The following is a 21969-nucleotide window of genomic DNA, read 5'->3' on the forward strand; positions in this document are numbered from 1 at the left end:
GCCAATGATGTCTACTTCCACAATAGTTAATCATTTTATAAGTATGAGAAGGAATATTAAAATTACTCCTCTCAAATGTCTCCACTTTATTAGATCACTTATATTTTCTTACAAGTTTTTCTCTTTGCAAGAGTTTTTTTTATTAATTTTGATTGCTCTCAAAATTAGGTTTCTATCAAAGACTTCATTTTCCAAAACCTAACTTCTGTTTTTATAGTAATCTGAAATTTTGGCGCGTCTACAAAATTTCACATTATCGTCTTAATCGAACCCAACTTATTCATCCACGAAGCGCCAGGCCTCGGATAGGCAAATTTGAGAGCGTGCGTCCTCTTATTTTCCTAGCTCAAAAAGTCCAGTAACTTTGTTTTATGAGAGGTTGGAAAAAAAACTATTTTCTTTTCACGGCAAGGGCACGGACGCACCTTGGGCAAGGCCAATTTGAGCGCGTGCACTTCTTCACAGAAACAGTACTAGTTTCTCTCCACTTCCTTATGTGAGAGATAACTCTAACATGGATAATATGGGTGAGTTGCATACATCACATTCAGGGTCAGCTTAATTTTTTTCTTCCTAATGGTTCGTTCACCTTATAATGCCCTGATTAGTTAATGTAAGACCAAAAACAGTAAAAAGTATAGACAAAATTGCAATCTACGGTAAATTTGAGTTCCTCCATAGTCCATACGATTTAAAAGTCTCACAACAAACCTCACTTTAGTAAGTGTCACGTGATAGTCAATTAGTCATAATGCAAGTTTAACCAAAAGGATTAACTAATTAAAGCAGGCGAAGGGGGAATATATAAATAAAGCTGTCTCCAAGGAGGTAATTCACATTTCTATTTCACTAGACAATAGACTTCACACCATAACCTCAGATTGGGTTTTCAGAGCAGAGAATCTGAAAGAGAAAAAAAAACAAAAATTAGATCCGCACTCCCAATGCGATTTCATCTCTAATCTATTTCTCTCCTCTCATATCTCAGGTATGTTCCAGATCATTAATTTGTTATTACTGAATAAGATTCATCATTAATCACCTCATAATAGATAGATCTCGTATTGTTAAATCGTTTTTTCTGTTAGTTAATTGAATCAGTGTGGAGCTTGAAATCGATAATAGCAATGTCAAGGAGGCCAGTAAATCCGGCAAGGCGATTCGCGGACAGTGCAAGTGTTCCATTTACAAATTCATTACATTCGAAATCTCGCTCTTCGCCTTTCCTATCTATTGGCCTTGTACTTGTGGTATATCTCTTTTTCTCGTGTTCCTCGATATGATATTTTTTATAATTAGTTTTATAATTTCGGTCTTCTTATATTTTGCAGGGTGCTTTACTTCTTATTGGTTATTCTTACAGTGGTCCAGGTTAGTGTGTAGATCTACTGATGTGTCTTTTTTTATTGCACTAGTTATTGCTTCTGATTTTTACCATTTGATATTTGTTCTAATCTCTCACAGGTGGATTTGGTGGTGATAGTAATGTTGTTAGCAAGGCTGAAGGTAATTATATCATCTTGACATGACCGAGCTTGATGTATTGATATTGACTTGTTTAGATTTGTGAGGAGGTATTTGCAATGTTGTGGCACGGATTGTCAGTGTCCATAGAAGTATATAGACATAAAGTCGTAGAAAAATTGAGAATATGTCAATCACGAGGAAAGAGATTACAAAAACAATTTGCAATCCATTTTAGGCTTTTAGTTGCCGCTATAAATTTTTTTTGAAAAAAATGGTTCAAGAGAATGAAGTAAAATTGAGGGAAACAAACGATCGAACATTCTTGCATTACTGCAGTTAATTCTTGTATGAGTTTGGTTAGAGAAGAAATATTGCAGGGTATCCATTCAACATTCATATTTTACGTGTTCATGAAATTCTTACAGCAACTTTTACGGGGTAAATTTCAAATTTATTATTGCACAAGTACATTTGTGAAGTTGTTCTCTGCGAGTTAAATTTATTGTCACTTGCATAAATAAAGAGATACTTGAAGGCGTAAACTCAAGTTGTTTTGCATAGTTATGAGTATCCAAATCTGTAAGTTATCAGTTTCCTTTTGAGAAGGATTTTCGTGAATCAGAAAGAATTTAGGAACTAGTAAGTACTCTTGTTATGTATTCGGTTTTGGCCTTCATGACTGTTGCCCGTGTTCATTTTTTATTCGTTGTCGAACATTTTTTAGGTGTAGTCGATGTAAAACGCCTTAGCAAGGTCGCATTTAGCTTAGGTGAAGCATCTTTGTAAATAGATGGAATAGTTTTCTGTTTATTATGAATTGTTTTACGTGAACAAGCATAGCAGATTGGTAGCAAGGATCTCCTGGACATATTTTTCCATAATGTTTCTCGTCCTTTTATTAAGATTGTTCTTAGTCAATGAAGCTTCTTCTATTTAAAAGTCCTAAGAAAGCTACTAAATTTGGAGCTTAATGCCCTGTACGTTGTAAAAATCTACGTTAATGATTCATTGATTGTTTTATAAGAAAGTTTTAACTGAAATGAGAGAAGGGAATGCTTTTTTTGCAGAAAGAAAGGGAGAAGGGAATGTTAAGTCACATTTTTGCATTTGTAATGCATAAAAAACTACTATGATTATGCTGAATGTTACCCACTTTCCACGTCCTTCTATTTTGTTCTATACAGATTATCGCCAAATTATGTCAAAACAAGATGTTTAATCTGTATTAAAATTTGAATGTATTCATGTCTGAAGGTGATCTCTCATGCACATCGGAAGTTCTGAGAGCAATACCAATACTCAAGAAAGCGTATGCAGATAGTACGCGTAAAGTTCTGCATGTTGGCCCTGATACTTGTTCTGTTGTCTCAAAATTGCTAAAAGAAGACGACACTGAAGCCTGGGGGGTGGAACCATATGAAATTGAGGACGCTGATGGTAATTGCAAGAGTCTCATTCGCAAGGGCATTGTGCGTGTAGCTGATATCAAGTTTCCTCTGCCATACAGAGCAAGATCGTTTAATCTAGTTTTAGTGTCAGATGCACTGGATTACTTGTCACCAAAGTACCTAAACAGAACTCTTCCAGAATTGGCAAGGGTGTCAGCTGATGGTCTTGTTATTTTTGCAGGTAGTTTCTTAAATAAGTTTGTTATTACACACACAAATTTCACAGTACATCACTGGTCTACTTCAGAAGCTCAGTTACTAATTGATGTGTGCGGATCGTGCGTAATTCTTGCAACAACCAAAAAAAAAAAAAAACGAATAGGATAAATTAATTAGATATATATAGAAGGAACTTTATGAAATACACAATACTCCGTATCCTCTTCCCCCAATATAGTAGCAAACATATTATCTCATAAAAAGCCTTGCAGTTATACCCTTCCTTTACTTACAATGGTATGAATCCAATTTTCATTCAAACGTATTGTATCTCCTCGATCATCTTTTGTTCACATATCTGCATGCCTTGCTTGTTCTTCTTGAAAAGAAAATCAATTACGTATTGCAGAGTTTAAAGACAGATTCTGCCTATTATTTATTTTATCATATATGTCTAAGTATCTTTCCTTTTACGACTTCAATCTCTAGGTTATCCAGGTAAGCAGAGAGCTAAAGTTGCAGAGCTATCGAAATTCGGCAGACCGGTGAGTGGTTATTAATGTGTATCTTATTTTTGGTTTCTTATCTATTATGGTTATAAAGTGTCTTGGATGTTGTGTTGGATCCTTGGTCCTGAAGTCAGAAAACCCGTTAATAAACCTTTTTGTAATGATTTTGTTCTATAAGATATTTCGTGTATAACAAGCTTTATCACGTATGATGAGGCGTTAAACCTAATTTAATTTCAACACAGTATATGCATCTATAAATTGTATGGATCGAGAGACACGTTAGATCCTTTAAAAATGCTAAAAGTTTACCCATGCAGCTCCAGTAGAAGCCATAAAAGCCAGAACTTCTGCGGATAAAGCAGTAATAACAAAGTCAAGTTGTCAAAGAGTTTGGTTTAAAAAAGGAAGTACTGAACTAATGATCTAACAAGGTACTGCATCTCTATGCTGACATAGTCAGTGAGCTTTGTGCGTCAAAAGAACCAGAGTTGTTTACGTGTTCCTTACACTGTTCAGTTAGTGCTTCTGAGTGCTCAACTTCAAGCTAACCACTTGTACAACAGAAGTCTCAATGCGCTATTGATATTTTTATTTGGTTCTGGTTTTTGATTTATCTAGTTATGCAGTACAATTTGGTGTGGGATATTTAATTATGTGAACTGCTTTGTCACGAGAAGTAGCCATTCTTTTTTCCGTTTAATTATGAAAATGACATTTTGTTTTTTCTACTGAAGGCTAAACTGAGGAGTTCGTCGTGGTGGATAAGGTACTTCGTTCAAACTGGCTTAGAAGAGAATGAGTCTGCCATCAAGAAGTTTGAGCAGGCTGCTAACAAGAGGGCATACCAGCCAAGTTGCCAAGTTTTTCATCTCAGCTCATACCATTGATACCACGATATGTGGGCAGCTTCTTTAAAATGGAAATTCTCCAGATATCTCCCAAGGTCGACAGGGATAACTTTTTACCCTTATGTTTGCTGGTTCGTAAGATACCAAATATTTTTTATTTAAACTTTTATAGGGAAGGTTACATTTTTACTGTGCTGTATTTGTCAAATTTGCTTATTTAAACTTTCTGTTGTAAAAGCTCTGACAGTTTCGTTATCTGTCATTAATCCCAAGGATTTATTATGGCGAGGAAATTTTCTCATTCCAGGACTGCTGTCGAATTCTAAGATATTCAGTTTTTTAATATAGATATCAGACAATGATGTAGTAGTGACTAGTGAGGGCACTGTCTGCTCCAGCCCTTCTTTATCATGGTTGGCTACTTGGCTAACATATACCGAAACACACAATTTCGCTGTACAACATGCATGCTTGGGTTTATGGCTATTGCTAGATTTTCAATGTAAAAAGTGAGAAACACTTGACTATACGGACTATAGATTGAAAATTTAGCAGCGCCTTGACAAGTTGGCATGAAGTGAACAAAAGGGAAATGTCACGGAACAAATCATAAGAGACGAGAAACCTTAGATAAGATAACGAGAGAGAGAGAGAGAGAGAGAGAGAGAGACGATATTGCTATTATCGACAAGTTGTATTTTATGTACATTTGTTTTATTGATTTGGTTTCAACATCTCTCTCTCTCCCCCCTGTGTGTGTAAATTGGACCCAAAGCAATCATCAGCCAACAGGTTTGTCCTATCATTCCTTGTTCTGAGTTCTGACCTTGTTTTCTTCTTTCTTGATTATAATAGCTGCTGCACACATCTCCACGCCATACCTTGTATTCGTTGTGTTGGCTACTTGGCTGGACTCCTTGTTTGTTCATTATCTATTGCTCCCACACAGACCTGATGTTAGGTAATGCACATATTTCAATACATTCTGCTGGATAGACAAATTGGTACTCGGTAATCCTTGGATTTTGCTACTGTTGAGTGTAGTTGTCTTTTATCTCGATGCATGTAAACGGTCTAATACCTTTTTGTATTAGCAAATCAACACCTCATTGATGCAACAGCAGCTGTGTAATTCGTTAGTGCTCATTACACTGTTGTTGACTTGAAATTTATTTCCTTTATCTGGAAATTTACCCTCTTTCTAGTTTCTTGACTTTCTTCTACCTAAATATTTCGGAGAAAAAATAAGTTGGTTTTCCTAAATGTTCAGTTTTGTTCACCACTTGAGAAAAAGAAGTATTTGTAGACCAAAGACTAGAAAGAAAAATCAATCTTTTCTGATTATCTTAACGCAAGTTGGTTACTTCTGTTTTTGAAATGTTTTTATTTTTGCAAATAGAATTCATGTTTTCTACTATTTTCAATTTGTTAGAAAACATTTACGTCTCCTTTATTTCAAAATTCCAGCGTCTTTTTCTTAATTAACGTTTTTGTGCTCCTTGTCTGAAAACCTTTTTGACAGCGTATGGCCGTATGCTGAGTAAAGAATTTCCTCACCCTAAAAGCCTCTTCTTTTCAAACAGTTTTTCACATTGTTTCTTTTTAAAATTAAAAAAAATTCTAATAATTTTCATCACTTCCTTTTTCAAAAAGAAATACATTGCTACCATATTGAGAGTCATTTTTTTTGGAGAAAAACAATCTTGGTTTTCTGTGATTTTAATTTTTAAGCACCACAACTAAAACCTAATCTAAAGCCAAAAACACCTGATCTACGTCAGATTCGAAAGCCACATATATATAATTAGAAATGTGAATTAGAAATGTTTTCCAAGTTGGATATATATAATCCGTGAGCGAAGGGAAAAACCAACTTGGTTAGAAGGGGGGTTATGCGGACAAAAACCAACTTGGTTAGAAGGGGGGTTATGCGGACAAAAACCAACTTGGTTGGTTTCTGTCTGTCTGTCCTCATCTCTTCCCTTCTGTTTTTTCTCTTCGTCTCTCTCACTCTCCCTTTTCCTCTCCCTTTCCAGACACTCTAAATCTCCACTCCTCCATCTTCCTCTCCCACTCCGCTCACCCCACTGCTTAGCAGTATACTAGTTATATATATGCAAATAGTGTGTTCAGTCTAGTTTGCATGTTATTGCTACTGGGGCAGGCCTATTTGGCTCAATTTTTTAAAGAATGAATGTTTACTGTTACCAACTAGCAATCTCACTGTTCTCTATAACAACCCGATGGTAACAGTGATTTCTATCTTTGTCCTTGACCTCAAAAAAATAATTTTGAAAGAAAAAATCAAAGTAAAATTAGTTCTGCTATTGCACTAATCAATACTATAGGAGGAATGGATCAGAGTCCTGGCTTGATAAATCCCTGAAAAGAGAAATATAAAACGCATAGTATAATCTTAGTCGATCATCTGGGGAAAGGCTCATCACTTCCATCCTATTTTCCCTACGTAGTCTTTGAAAAGCATCGTTATTTGGTGAAACCAATTATAAGTAATAGACTAATTGAAGGAGGAACAAAAACAATAATGAAAAATTGAAGAAAGAAAGAGTCTCAGACATCCAAGGAAGGAATAAAAGCAGCATAAGCTCTCAAGCCCGGCGAAAGGCGAAAGCTCTTAGGCGGCCACTGCGAATGTCTCTGAGAAACAAGCCTTAAAATTTGTCATCACAGACTCTTCCTAAATTTTTACTTTCAAACAACCAAGAAACAAAAAAAAAGATAAATAAAAATTTCAAGCTAACTCCAAATGTAACAGAGAAGTTTTCGAACGTGGCGAGATATAACGGTGTGAGATGTGAGTGGTATATATATATAGATTAAAATTAGGGTTTGGGTGGAAGGGTTAGGGTTTTAGATTTTGGCGGCTATGAAAAATGTGATAACCGAACTAATTCATTCACAACATATATGTTTTGGGTCATTTTTGGGTTCGGCCCAATGGGTATCAGTACAATCGACCCAGTATTGAAAACTTAAATGTGCTAAAAGGTCCATTTAAGGCCCAAGTCTGTTATCCATATACTGTACCATATCCTACTGGTCTCCTTAAGCGAGAGCGAGGAATTAGGCAAGGAAATCCTCTTTCGCCTTTCCTCTTCATCATATGCGCGGAAGTTAGACTCCTTGACAAAGCTGAAATCAACAAGCAAATCCATGGGATCAAAATTAGCCGATTAGATACTCCCATATCTTATTTGCTATTTGTTGATGACAACTTTATTTTTTGCAGGGCTAATATTAATGAGTCTCGCAAGCTCTCATAGATATCCTCGATGTTTTTGAGAATGTCTCTGGCCAAGAAATAAATTTTCAAAAATCTGGCATTTTCTTCAGCAAGAACACTCACCACAAACCCCAGAGAGTGGTGAAACGAATTCTTAAGATTAGCAAAAGCATTACTTCGGACAAGTACCTGGGAGCACTCTTGGTATTAAGCAGACGAAGTACACAAGACTTCAATGGGGTCACTACTCGAGTTTTTCAAAAGATGGAAGGCTGGAGAGCTAATATTCTCTCCCACGCAGGAAAAGTCACTCTCATCAAATCAGTCACTTCAGCCATACCATCCTATCTTATATATGTCAATATTTGATGTACCGGCTACCACATGTTTTAAATTGGACTCAATGAATGCAAACTTTTTTTAGGGACAGAACGAAAACAATGCAAACAAAATTCATTTAATCTGTTGGAACAAAGTTTGTCAACCCAAATCACAGGGTGGGCTAGGCAACAAACTTGTCTCAAACCACAACACAGCTTTACTGGATGGCTAAGCTTTTATGGAGATTGATCAAAGAACCAGAAAAGAATTGGGCATCTAGCCTTATAAAAAAGTATTCTCCTAGAACGGCCATTCTTAGAGTAAAAAACTCGTCTCATTCCTCCAAAATTTAGAAGCCCATTCTAAAAGCTCGCAATGAAATCCTGTCAAACTTGTGTTGCCATATTGGTAAAGGTGCAAACATTAACATTTGATTGGATCCGCGGATCCCTACCATACGTGACCATAAATCTTTTGGGCCACCACCCAAGCCAAACCAGTTTAAGTTTGTATCTGATCTTATTGATCCCATAACCAGGGTATGAAACTTGGATATTATAAACGAGTTATTCATCTATGCAGTGGCAGACAAAATTCTTATGATCCCACTCAGTCATACACTCATACTGTTTATGACGTGATACTATCACATGGTTGGGAGAGAAGAATGGTGAACTCACAATTAAGTTAGTGTACAAGTATTTTAGCAGTGATTACCAATAAAATTCACATTTTTTTTTTGAATTACATTTAGCATCTCGACACTGCTCAACGGGTAAAGCTCTTCTTATGGAAAACAGTAAAAAATGCCTTGCCGACAAATGACTAACAACAGTTACACTAGAAGCGTGAAGGAGATGAAGAAGGAATGTGGTATCATTTTCCTATTGACGTGCTTCCCCCCTTTCCCCTTCCTCTCACAATTGTTTATTAGTTTTTTCTTCGGTGGTGACTGTAAAGGAGCGTTTTGGTCTTCTCCTAATTACAACTAGGAAGAACGGGAAAGGTTAGGATTTTGGATGTGACCGAGGTCGCCGTGGAGCTTAATCGCCCACGATATCTTCTCTCGTTTTTCCTTTTTCGGGGAGAGAAGAATCGAGTCCGGCAATAGTTCCGGTGAGGGGTATTTATAGAGTTTTGAGAGAGGAGATCCTTCACGACACGTGTATTCTTTTTGTACAAATGTAGGGTGGAGATCGCGGATGAGTGTTGAATTGGATCTGTTATGATTGGGGTAGATCACGGTAGTCCCTATTTCCGGTGTTGAGATTACCACTAAGATTTTGGTAATCATTACCCCAAAGCGGGCGTGTTTCTATTCGGGGCGTTACGTATTTGGCGAAGTGTTAAATCATCGAGATATCTCCGTTCGCGACCTACCTTCCGAGTTTGCTTTCGCAGGTCGGTCTTGAGGTCGATATCTTGATTAAAATATGCTCCCTGCGAGAGTCGATGCCCTATGAGGATATCGCCTCCCCTACACGACCCCCTCCGGTAGGGCGTTGGTGTAAGAAAACGCTATTCGAGAGAAATAGTCCGACGAGCGTGGTGGGAGCGTGAAAACGAGAGTGGATGAACCGACCGGTAGAGCGCCACTTTTGAATGTTGTGGCCTCGTGAATTGGCGAAAGGTAGTTTTTAACTTACGTGCGCACGCGAGAATCGTAGCGGTTGAAGCGAAGCGTGTCGCGTTATCGCGGAATCTACGAAAGGGCGATGCCTTGGAACACGTGTGCGGGCTATAAGCGTGAGGTCAGTAATGATTACACCTTGGTAACTGAGCGGGCGGTTTATACAAAATCAGATTTGGAATCTGAAAAAGTTACTTCCGTGTTTTCTTCCGCAAAACGCCAGACTAGGGTTTCCCGTGAGTGCTCCTATTCTTTATCTTTCCCATTTCCATTTGCTTTCCTCTGTCCGCTCGTTATTTTAAGTAAGTAGGTTATTGTAAGGCTATAGGGTTTAGAACTGAATATTTGATAGAAAAGGGTTGTTAGAATGTCGATTCGATGATACTTTCGGTCGGAGGAGGTCAGAGATATATCTTTGAGTTGTGGAGAGTCACGAGGATGAAGAATCGCAAGAAGTCGGCGTGGGGGTTGAGTTAGAAGAAGAAGATAGGATAGGGGGGTAATGCCCGATCTCGGTCGAGATGAGATGGCGTGGCGATCACGCGTCGAGGGAGAGGTCGGCATCAAAGCGATAATGCCCCCTAGAAGTGTGAACCGTCGTCTTTGCTAACTCTTTCCCCGAAAGGCGCCGTATGGGATTAATGTCTCCGACGGAGATATATGAGCCAATGATCGAAAGTGAAAATGTTAAGTAGTGAGGGAGTATAACCCGCCCGAACGGTGGAGTTATAATCTGTGAGGGCCGGTGAGCGCCAGATGCACATACCGCTTCGAACCGGTATCGCGACTTCTTGGCGCTTTGTTGGAAGTCTCCCGTCGGTTAAATTAGGGTAACACCTCCAAGATTATTTAAGGTGTTCGACCTGCTGAACGAGCGAGTGGGAATATGATATAGGGTATCGGATATAGTGGAGCACTATGTGATACGTCGATCGAAACATGAACTTTAGCTTGCAAACCATGAGCGTTACTGCTCGCCGATCGATGGAGTAAGCAATGAGGCTGGACTAAGAGACCGTTGTTGCTAGTTGGCAATTACCGTGTGAGCGGGTGTATCTGCGAACTAGGATTTGTAACATATCCGGTTGGGTAGGAACACTTTTCGTTGTTATTTTTCGTAAGCGTTTGATAGCCGCTTCTAACAGGTCTTTGTTTTGCTTTGGGCTAGCAGAAGTTTTACGTGAAGCGCGAACGATCGTGGGGAGATAGAAAGATTCGCTTTCGGTGACTCGTCTTTGAAAACAAAGCGAAGTTGCCCGAGGTTGCTCATTTCTTTGAGGAAAAGGGAGGGGCTGCGATCCGGAGAAGAGGAAGGTGCAAAAGGAGCCGGCTCTAAGTCGAACGGGGAGGGGTGATGGAGAAGCGTATAAGTGATCCGATAACACGAGGAGAGGAGGGCCGGTGTCGGAGGAGCAAAGCGGCTGTTAGGGGGAACCGCAGAGTGGAGGATCGGCGCCGGCTGAATGGGGTTCGATCGAGGCTCCCCAGAGTTGGAGCCCGATGGTTTTGACCGCCGTCTTAGGGCGGTCGGAGAGGAGGCCACGCGATGTCTCGAAGGCGGACGCCGACGAAGCCGCGAAAGTAGCTCGACATGCTCGTGAAGATGGTGCTAGCACGGGCGGATCGATGGTGGTGCGGTGGGGCCACGGGTATCTCGCCAGAGTGGAGCCCGACTGGCGCGGTCATGGACTTGGCCACTTTTGAGTGGGGTCCGGTCGCCTCGGCGGGGCCGATCCCATCCGGTGAAAGAAGCCAAGGCTCCACGTAAAAAGAATGGAAAAGCGGTGGCGTCTGCGACGATCTGGAAGGACATTTTGTCTATCTGGGGCGAGAATGGGGGCAATAAGATCTGCTGGAAACAAGCGGCTAGCGCCGGATCGATAAGATAGCGGGTTGTTTGCTAGAACAAATAGCTCGGATGGCAACCGCAGAGAGCTAGATGAGAAGGGGGTTAGGCCCGACAACTTGAGGCGAATGGAAATTGCGCAATGCTTGGTATGTCTTATAACTTCATCCGAGGTACTTGCTTGCTTAGGCAAATTGTTGTTGTGTTAACCATGTGTATGTTCGCTGTGGTGAGTGGATTCCGAAGTTGAAAGAGATCGCCCGATTCGCGAATCGGATAGGGAAATGGTCTTTTGAAGGTGGGTGAGGAACTGAAAAATGTCGGGGCGCCTCAGAGATGGAGCCTGGAGAACTGGAAAGATTTGAAGAGATCTCGTGAAGCGTTGAATCGGCCAAGATGTTGAAAGATACTGAGGCGGAAGAGAAGGCAAAAAGCTAGAAGAATTTGAAGATAATGAAATGTCGCGGCGACTACCGTGGAGATTGGGAGGTGAACGATTATGCCTTGCACCGCAAGAAGGTTGCTTTCGACGCCAATCGGGGCTATGACACCGGGGCCCTTGGAACCGTTGAAACGGAGGTGACTACAATGGCTTGAAGGAGGAACACGCCCATTTGTCGCGTCAGATCCCTCGGTGGAGGAGGTTCAAGGGGTGCCGGGGGATTACTTCTTCGTGGAGCTTGCGTGCGATGCCGCATGGGTTCGAAATGAAGTCTATTGCACGATCGATGATGATGAGCTTAGAGTTGGATGGCATATCGATCATTGTGGGCCGGGAGATCTTTGAGGTCGATGAAGCGTTTGGCGTGGAGGAGTAGTTAATGTGGGCTGGAGATGACGAGTTGTAAAATTTGTTCTTTGCCTTTTTATCGGCTTATATCTTTGTGATACAATAGAACCGGTTTCTGGGTAACACAGGCGTTCGCCTTTTTATGTTTGTGTCTCTTGTAATCCCGAACAAGTGGGTGTCTCCTGGCGATTCGGGGTAGCGAATGTGACGAACTTCGTGTGGGGCGGGTTGGATTTCCGAAGTAATCTCAAAGAACTTCAACATTGAAGCGTATGATAACGCTTATTACACCGATCTTCCTTTGTTTACATCGATGATAGATAGTTGTGTTGTGTGTGTATATGTCCGAGTCGGTTGCTCACTCATAGTTATGTAGGATGACACGCGGCTTAGAATGGAACGTGGTAGGCCCATTGTGATGGCGACCTCCTTACTTACGATTGGTAAAATGAAGGGCGCCCCCGTCGAAAGTGCTTTAGATTCGCGAAGTGTGACGCTACGACGTGAGCATCGGATCGCCGAGTCCGGCTCGAGATGCGGAGTCGAATTACTCGTATTACGTACGTCGCAGGTGTTCCCTTAAAGTGCATGACCACGCGGTAGGAGACGGCGGGGGTTCATGGGACATAATGATGGCGGGCGGGCGGATGGCGTTTACGCGTCTCAGGTGATAATGAGGCATTTAGGAAAAGACGTTTCCTAAGGAATATAAACCGCTTCTCACATATCATCAAGAGGTTTTGTCATTGTTTTGCCTAAGCTTTCCTTCCTCATCTTTGCTCGCTCTTGCCTCTTAGCACTTTCTACGTATGCGCTTGTTCATCGGTATGTCGCCTTCTTCTCTATCGTGTTATTCAGTTTGAGAAATACCTAGAGTAAGTGTTAACTTTGTCGTAGTAACTTTGCTTTGGTAGGCTAGTATGGCTAGATGTCGATGCGTTTGTGAGAAACGTCCCCAACAATGGAGGAAATGGAGTTTGAGCCTCATGTTCATGGCGTCGGGGAAGAGAAAGGTTCGAGGGAGAAGCGAAGGGTCATAAACCGATCGAGGAGAGATAGTCGCTTCTAACCGGGTGGCATTGTATTCGTCGCCACGGTGAAGTGGGTGAAACTCATCGTTTGTTTGGTTGAAACCGCAATAACGAGTTGGGGCGAGGTCGCCGATTCTGGTGAGAGTTCGCCCCCACCATGTAAGGATGTGGGGAGCCGAATTCTACTACACGGGAAGACGGGGAAGAAGCGGATGGTGAAAGCGCCGGATCAGGTTGTAGCTTTCACTCTCACCCCATGGCGACCAGCCGTTCGGGGATTGTGCTAGATGGAGACAAAGCGAAGTTGAGGGGCGAGGACATGGGGACACCATCGGGGGAGACGATGGATATGGCCGCTTGTTTGGTGAGTTCTTGATAGCTTAAAATTTGTTATCTTGACTTCGGGGAGTCCGGTGTTCTAACTATGTTCATGCGGTTTCTTGCGGGGTATGATAAAATTTGAAAGATCTTTGTCGGCGTTTCGAGACTAGTGGTAACCCGCACGTGGAATTTTGGGGTTGATCTGGAGCTGCGTGGGGGTGGACAAGAAGAAACTGGATGATATGTCCACAAGTAAGTACCGGCCTGAAACTATCTTGCCGGTGTCGGATTTGAAATTTGGAAAGGGGAACTGGCGGTTGTGACGACTTATCTGCGAAATGTCGGGAAAGGTGGTGAAAAGCGAAGAAGCGATATCTTGAAGCTTGTATGCCTATGCGCTCTGGACGAAAAGTATGACCGCGAGGAGTCATTTCGACATCTTTACCGACTAATAGCGACCAGGAAGAACAAGCATGTCATTGAAAAGTTGAGAAGGTGATCATCATCGGACTCGTCGGTCGTAAGTTGTGAATATAGTCTACATTTCTCTCTCTTTATCGGGGAAAACAATAGAGCTGTGTTTTCGGGCTTGCTGAAGCGGTTCGCCTTTTGTTCCGGAGGAGGACTGGTTTCCACGAAAGTGGCGGTTCTATACTTTGTTTATTTTGTAATGATCATCGATCACGGATTTCTGGGTAATCCGGCAGTCGGTGGGCGTAGTTAATGATGGCGTATTGTCATGGAGCGTTGTTTTGGATGTGTATGCATGCTTCGTGTATTTGTGTATAACTAGCAACTTGATCTTATGAATATCGTCGCTGTTAAGTAGTCAACCCTAGGAATATAGGTGGTTGATGTGATGAGGCTTGATGGATTCTACGGTGCCCTGTGGCGCCCGAGGAGTGTTTATTCTTGCTTGAGGCGCGTTCTCGTGTGGTCGATCCTAAAATGTAGGGCCATGGCGTAACAAGACTTGCAAAGGCTATGTAGCGATGAGCTCGAAGAAGTGTGCTTTGCTCAGAGGCGTTCTGCGTGTAGTCGATCCTAGAAATATAGGTCCTCAACGTAACAAGAATTGGAGAGCTAAGTAGCCCAGTGAGCTCTGAGAGCTGCGCGCTTCAGCGAGAAGCGTTCGCTTTAGTCGATCCTAGAAATATAGGTCCTCGGCGTAACAAGAATTGGAGAGGCTAAGTAGCTTTGTGAGCTCTGAGGAGGCGCGTTCTGCGGAAGCGTTTTAGTCGATCCTAGAAATATAGGTCCTCGGCGTTACAAGAATTGGAGAGGCTATGTAGCGCGTGAGCTCTTTCGAAGGCGTGCTCGCTTTGAGGCGTTCGCTTTAGTCGATCCTAGAAATATAGGTCCTCGGCGTAACAAAATTGGAGGGCTAAGTAGCAGCTGTGAGCTCCCGAGGGCTGCGCTTTCATGAGGCGTTCTCGCTTTAGTCGATCCTAGAAATATAGGTCCTCGGCGTTACAAAGAATTGGAGAGGCTATGTAGCGTGAGCTCTCACGAGGAAAATGCGTGCTTTTACATTGAGGAGGCGTTCTCGTGTAGTCGATCCTAGAAAGATAGGTCCTCGGCGTAACAAAATTGGAGAGGCTTTGTAGCGTGAAGTACATGCAATACAACTAAGCTGGAGTAGATAGTATCGGTCGGCACAAAAACTTGTCTTACATTAATGAAAACAAAAGATTTTCAACATGAATGTGCCATCGATAAAAATTTTTTCGGTAGATAAGTATTCCAAAGTCGAGGCAACATCTTCCCCTCTTGGGTTCTTATCGGTATGCTCCATTGCCAACGGCGCGTTCCGCGATGTAGGGGCCTTCCCATGTGGGTGCTAACTTGGAGTCGATCCTGCGTCTTTTGAGCACTAGGTCACCCGGGTTGAAAAGACCTAGGATGAACTTCGCTTTGTTGTAGGAGTTCTTGAGTTTGTGATAAGAGGCGACTCGGCGGCGGCTAAGTCCCGCTTTTCTTCCAAAGGTCGGCGTCTGCGTGATAACCACGAGTCGTTATGCCCTGACTTCGACAAGTTACGGCGAGTTGTCGTGACGGTCGGTTCGATTAGAATTCGGCTTCCGTGCCATAACATAAGGAGAATGGCGACTTCGCCCGATCTTGGAAGCGGCTGTTGTCGCGGTGAGCCCATAGAATGTTTTCAAACCCGATTTGGCCATTGGCTCTTATTCTTTTCAATCTTTTTCTTCCAATTTTTTCAAGATAGCTTTGTTCGCTTACGCTGACCATTACTCGAAATGCTTTGCGGAGTGGAAACGCATGAATGATTTTTCCACTTGGCTAGGAACTCTTTTTTGATTCGACCTTTGAATTGAGGCCCATTGTCCATTACCGGTGTATGTGGTAACCCCGAATCGGTGATAATGTGAGTCGGATGAAGTTCGCGGACATGGGACTCTTTGGCGTGTCTCTTGAGGGAATGGCCTCGACCCACTTATTGAAGTAGTCGGTGGCGGTAGGACAAAGCGGAAGCCGATTACTCTACGTGGAATGAATGGTCCCATGATGTCCATGCCCCACATGAAATGGCCCGCGGCTCGCTATCTTGTCGATCGGTTATGGCGGGTTGGATGATATTGTGGCGAGCGTTTGGCATTTGAGACATTTGAGGGCGTATGCTTTAGCATCGATCCGCATCCGGGGCGAAATATCCTTGAGATGGCCTTGTGGGCTAATGGCGACGCCCGGCGTGATTTCCACATTCTCGCCGTGAATTCCGGCAAAAAATCAATTGACCACGTTACGGGTAATGCATCGTAGTCTGGGACCACCGGTGAGTTTCTGAATAACTTGTTTTGGACTAAACAATAGCGCCGAGCTTGATAAAGAGACCTGCCGGACGGCAGTATGCGCTCCTCGGGGGCGTCTTGTCTTTGGATATAATCGATGATGGGTTGCATCCATGTTTGGCTCAACCGACCGGCGGAGAGAGGAAATAGGTTAAACTTATCATCAAGGTATGGTGGACTTGGTATGCGGTCGATCGACTACCTCAATGAGAACTTGTCGGGGAACGCAACTTCGGGGGTTTGGGTAGCCAAATAAGCTAAACTATGCGTGGCGGTTCTCCTCCGCAAAGAAATGATGTATGTGTACCGCTTAAAAAGAAGGCAATAAGCGATGAAACGACACGAAGATACTTTGAAAGGTTACCTTCGTGGGTAGTGTACTCTTTTTGCAACTGGCGAAACGACCGATTCGCGAGTCACTAAAAGACTTGGAGCTCTTCGACACCGAACGCGGCCATCCTTAGTCCCCAATTATGCTTCAGTACTCCGGCTTCATTGTTGGAAGTGGCAAAGTCAATCTTGGTGACTTTTCAATCATATTTCCGTCGGGGAAACTAATCACGACTCGATGCGCTTCCACCGAGGTTACTCGAACCATCCATCCAGAAAGACCCGACCGATTTGACTTGCAGCGTTTGCATGTTTGGGAGCTCCGTTTCTTGTTCCCGTTAGGGTCCTCGGTAGAAATCTGCGAGGAAATCAGCGACGACGACCTTTCGAAGTCGCGGGGGGCGAACTTCTATGTGGTGTTCTCCGAGTTCTTGACCCCCAAGCGCCATTCGAGTAGTCTTGTTTTCTTTATGAAGGACTTTCTTCAATGGAAGGTCGGTGAGAACTTTGATTGGATGTGCTTGGAAGTGCGGTCGAATTTCGTCACGGAATACAACAAAGCGAAAGTACTTTCGTTCCGGGAAGGAATAGTTCTTTTCGGCGTGGAGCGTGAAGTGTCTTACTCGTGAAGTAGATCGGCTTCTCGAATTGTTCTCCTCTTTAAAGAGAACTGAGCTGATGGCTAAATCGGATATGGCGGATAAAGCCCCAGTGTCTCTCCATGTCGGGCTTGGCTAAGGCGGGGGCGTGGTGAGATACTCTTTGAGAATAGCGAATGCATGATGACATTGATCGTTCCATGAACGGCTCGCCTTTTGAGGAGTTTGTAGAAGGCGATCACTTATCCGGGCCCTTGATATGAACTGTTAAGCGACCATTCGACAACTTACGTATCTCGTTTCTTTGTCGTGGATCGGGGCATATCCAAGAATGGATCTGATCGGTCGAGGATTGCCTTCGATCCCCTGCGACACGATACCCTAAAACTTGGGAGGAGCAGCCCCAAAGAGCATTTTAGGTTTCGACTTCATGCCCGTCGGCGGTAGTCGGAGAACGCTTGTTCTAAGTGGGTGAGGTGATCGCCAGCTTTTTGCGACCACCATGTCGTCAATGTAGACCTCCATGGTGTCGCTAACATGTCTTTGAACATGTCCGTGACTAAAAAGCGTTGGTGCGTGGCTCCGGCGTTCTTCGGACGAGCGGGAGGGCGTTGTAACAATATATCCCTTTGTTCCGTGATGAGCGAAGTCTTCTCTTGATCTTCTTGGCGAGTGGGATTTGGTTGTACCCACTATGACGATCCATCCATAAAGGAGAGGTTCGTGACCCGCGGGTTTGAATCGACCCGGTTGGTCAATGCGAGGGCAAAGGAAAGCTATCTTTAAGCGTGGCGATTGACATTTGTGAAATCGACACATTTAACCGTACCATTCTTTTGGGGGCGGCAACAATATTGGCAATCCACTTTCGGGGTAGTCGACCTTTCGATGAAACCGACTTGCTTGAGTTTTTCGACCTCGCCGTTGATGGCTTTTGAAAAACGCAAGGGATAGTCGGCGAATTTTTGCGTTAACGGGCCGTGCAGCATTGGGGTTCACATTTAATTTGTGGCATGCGAAGTTAGGATCGATTCCGCACATCGATATCGACCAAGCAAAAAACATCTTTATTCATAGATAAGAAATTTACAAGTTGTGATCTGAGTGTGGGGTCGAGGTTAGCCCCTACATACACAAACTTGGGGTCGTCTTCGGTACCAAAGATTCACTCTTTCTTTTCTGCCGGAGGCTTTACGGTGATGGCGGCGACCGCCCTAGCGACTTCGCTATCGGAGAAGATCTGGCAACACTTGGGGACGACTGACTTACCATTTGAATGTGGAAGCGACCTTCCGACAGAACGCCCGAGGGTATCCGCGACTGGGGAGGGGCCACGGCTGCAAGCACATTGATGAAGGATTCGCGGGGCGACAATTGTGGCGGCTTGATATGAGTGGGATGATCTCTGAAACTTTAACCCGACAAAGGGACGACAAAGGTTCGGTTGTTCGATGTAGAAGATGCTCTCGCGAGGACTTCGGGGTGCGAGTCAGGTATCGGCGATGGAAAGAACTTTTGCTGGAAGAGCCCCAGCGTTAGGCTTGGCGGTTCGGGGGTTCTCGCGACTAAGTCCCGTGCCATTATGTTAGGCTGGAGGGCTCTGTATGGTGGGGAAGCAATTCACGGCGAGTGCATCGTTGATTGGACAGGTTGCAATGGTGCGCTTCAAGTTGATTGCTTGAAGTTCCATCATGCCTCGAGGTCACGGGAAGCGGAGAACTTGATGTAAAGTAGATGAAATTACGCCTGCATCGATGAATCCGGTCGTCGCCGAGGATGGCATTGTATGGCGACTTCTTCATTCGAGAACGCAGAACCGGTATTCGGTAATCTTATCCTCTCGAGATCCCACCGATCTTCGGGTAAGATAATGTCACTAACGGGCTCTCACGGAGCCATTGAACCCATAAAGGGGCGATCGGGTCGACGAACGGATTTGGGGAGGTTCATCTCTTGCATGGTGTGGTAAAATAAGATATCCGCGAGGAACTGCCGAGGTCGACGATCGGGGCATTGACGTCGGTCGCTGATTTTGACATGAACGACCAATGCGTCATTATGAGGAAGGCAAACTTTGCTTAAGTCGGCCTCCGTGAAAGTGATATCGCCTGCCGCTGCGACTGAACCCGCAGCGGGCGTGATTTACTGTGAAGTAAAATGATAGACTTCCCTCAAGACCCGACCCGGCGTCTTTTCTCTCGGGGAAGAAGTCCGCGGAATCGTCCGGAAAGGTAATCACATGAATAGTCGAGCATTATCCGCGATCGGACGAGTCTTGCCTTCTTCTTCTCGTGGCGAACGCGATCAAGGAACCTCCTCTTGTGAGGACGAAGTCTCATATCCCTTTGGCGGTAACGGTGAAGTGGAGATCGACTTCATTACCATTTGCGAAGCCATCAACTTGTGCCAGCGGTCGCCATCGGGAAATGCTAATGTAATGTTTGATATAACCGACTTCCACCGGTCTTGGAGATAATGCTTAAGCCCCGGCATGCATCGGTTTCATGGCACTTTGCTTTATGAAATGCACAAAAAGGCTTGCCCGGTCGATCTAGGGGTCACCGATGGTTGGCCGAAAAATGAAGCTTGACTTTATCTTATCGATATGTGGATGGGGGGCGAGTGAGGGCGATAAACTCTCTCTTGTTATCGATCGGGCACGAAGCTGCCGGTGCAAGCGACTGGCGCTTCTTGCCCCCTTGGGGAACGATCCGAGACCGGCGACCTCATGGCTCTCTGCTAAACCATGGAGTTTTAAGGTTTCTGCAACTTGATGTACTTGTCGACCGCGCGTAGAGCTTTCCGGACGGGTCTGAAGCGTTCCTTCATCAACGACCTAAGCGAGGTCCTTTGTTTTGCGCTTTCGGCAAAGCATTAGAAAAAGCCAGATTAATGGCGAAAAGATTCTTTCAAGCCACTTTCCATAATACACACAGCTCGGCCTTGAACCGTCCCTAGGAATTCCGCGAATAGTTTAAGCCCTCGCGAAAGATAATTGAAACAGAGAATCAAGATCGCCTTTCTTCCACTGTTGTGGGCGTCTTGGTGGCCGAACAAATCGATAAAAGGCGCCGAAGGTGTTGATAGAATCGGACTCGATTGAAAAGAAACCATCGAGGCGCCATCGCGAAAATTTGGGCGGAAATAATCTGCGGTGGAGATAATCAAACTCGGAGTGAAATTGAAAGTGCCGGACTTTGAATATAGCGAGCCACATCGACCGGGCAGGTCTGCTGCCGTCGTGCATGGGAAAGCGTGGCTGGATGAAGTCGTGTGGAAGGATTTCTTTGAGGACCTCTGGGTGAAGAGCGGAGATCGCGATCGTCTTAAGCATCTTGTGTAGAATCGTATCGAGTCCTTAGCGCGGAGGTCCGGCCCGATCCTTTGGGACAACTTCGTTAAAGGCTGGCGGTAACGTCATTGATCTTTGTGTTCGCTCCATTTCCGACTTTGTTGTTCTTTGGTAACTATCCACTGAAAGCGCGTAGCGTAGCATTTTCCTCCCCGAGCAAGGAAATGCTCTCATTCGATACTCTCTAACCGAGGTGAAGCGAGGTTCCGAACTTGATCTTCTATGCTAACCATGCTTCGGCCGGAGAGTTAGAGATGATCTTAAAAATGGCTCTCGGTCAACGAACCACGAAGCGGCCAATGTAAAGGGCGTTTTGGTCTTCTCCTAATTACAACTAGGAAGAAGCGGGGAAGGGTTAGGATTTTGGATGTGACCAGAGGTTCATTGTGAAATAACCCTGCACGTATCTTCTCGTTTTCCTTTTACGGGAGAGAAAAGAATCGGTCGGCGTGTAGTTCCATGAGGGTGGTATTTATAGAGTTTTGAGAGAGGAGATCCTTCGACACATGTATTCTTTTGTACAAATGTAGGGTGGAGATGCGGATGAGTGTTGAATGGATGGATATGATTGGGGGACGATCACGGTAGTCCCTATTTCCGGTGTTGAGATTACCACTAAGATTTTGGCAATCATTACGGTGGGGCGATGTTTCTATCCGTTACGTAATTGGCGAAGTGTTAAATCTTCAGATATCTTCGTTCGCACCACCTACTCGAGCTGCTTCGCGAATTCGGTCTTAAGATCGCCTGGATTCATCTATCTTTGCGCTGCGTGTAATACGCTAGGTTCCGGCTGGCTTCGGTCTTGGAGGTCGACATCTTCGGTTAAGCATGCTCCATAGCGAGTCACGATGCCCTATGAGGATATCGCTCCTACAACCGGATTACCACTTTTTATTTAAGCATTAAATGTTGTTTTGTTGAGTTGTGGGCGGATGATGGGTTTGTAGACTTGCGGTGAGGTTTGAGTCTTTGTTGGGGGTTGGGAGCTCGGAGAAAGAAGCTTTAACGATGGTTGAACCGTGGTTGGGCTGTTTTTTGTTTAATTGGGGCTTTACCTAGACTAGTGTATAGTTGATTGTAGTGGGTGGGGGGGCTGTCGAAAGGAGGGTTGTCAAAGCTCGGAGAGAAGCCATTAATGGCGGCATGAAGATTCGGATCCGTTTGGTTGAGTTTTAGCATTATGAGAATCGGTTTTGTGGGTATGGGAAGATGGGGTTTTATGAGGGTTCAAAACCAAACCGTTTGGGTTAGGTTGGAG

The 21969-nt window shown here is 43.9% G+C and overlaps 1 protein-coding gene and 2 non-coding genes across 3 annotated transcripts; 1 reads left to right on the forward strand and 2 right to left on the reverse strand.

The window, feature by feature from the left end:
- Positions 1 to 762: 762 nt before the first annotated feature.
- LOC147521000 (putative pectin methylesterase CGR2) lies at positions 763 to 4740 on the forward strand. Its single transcript, XM_086592539.1, has 7 exons — positions 763 to 988; positions 1089 to 1250; positions 1332 to 1371; positions 1465 to 1506; positions 2722 to 3096; positions 3564 to 3619; positions 4321 to 4740. The coding sequence occupies exons 2-7, from the start codon at positions 1128 to 1130 to the stop codon at positions 4471 to 4473; spliced, it is 789 nt and encodes a 262-aa protein (XP_086448665.1). The 5' UTR covers positions 763 to 988; positions 1089 to 1127; the 3' UTR covers positions 4474 to 4740.
- A 2047-nt stretch (positions 4741 to 6787) lies between these two features.
- Positions 6788 to 6887, reverse strand: LOC147521001 (small nucleolar RNA Z103). Its single transcript, XR_015214551.1, has one exon. It is a non-coding gene; the product is annotated as a small nucleolar RNA Z103 (small nucleolar RNA).
- Positions 6888 to 7001: 114 nt separating this feature from the next.
- Positions 7002 to 7128, reverse strand: LOC147521002 (small nucleolar RNA SNORD14). Its single transcript, XR_015214697.1, has one exon. It is a non-coding gene; the product is annotated as a small nucleolar RNA SNORD14 (small nucleolar RNA).
- Between the last annotated feature and the right edge of the window lie 14841 nt (positions 7129 to 21969).

Source organism: Coptis chinensis, chromosome 2, assembly GCF_015680905.1.
Source record: "Coptis chinensis isolate HL-2020 chromosome 2, ASM1568090v1, whole genome shotgun sequence".
NCBI lineage: Eukaryota > Viridiplantae > Streptophyta > Magnoliopsida > Ranunculales > Ranunculaceae > Coptis > Coptis chinensis.

Excerpts from the sequence above, each read along its gene's own strand:
- LOC147521000 (XM_086592539.1), top strand. The coding sequence starts at position 1,128 with ATGTCAAGGAGGCCAGTAAATCCGGCAAGGCGATTCGCGGACAGTGCA. Across the intron at positions 1,507-2,721 it reads TGTTGTTAGCAAGGCTGAAG|GTGATCTCTCATGCACATCG; the intron begins GTAATTATATCA and ends TCATGTCTGAAG. Across the intron at positions 3,620-4,320 it reads TATCGAAATTCGGCAGACCG|GCTAAACTGAGGAGTTCGTC; the intron begins GTGAGTGGTTAT and ends TTTCTACTGAAG.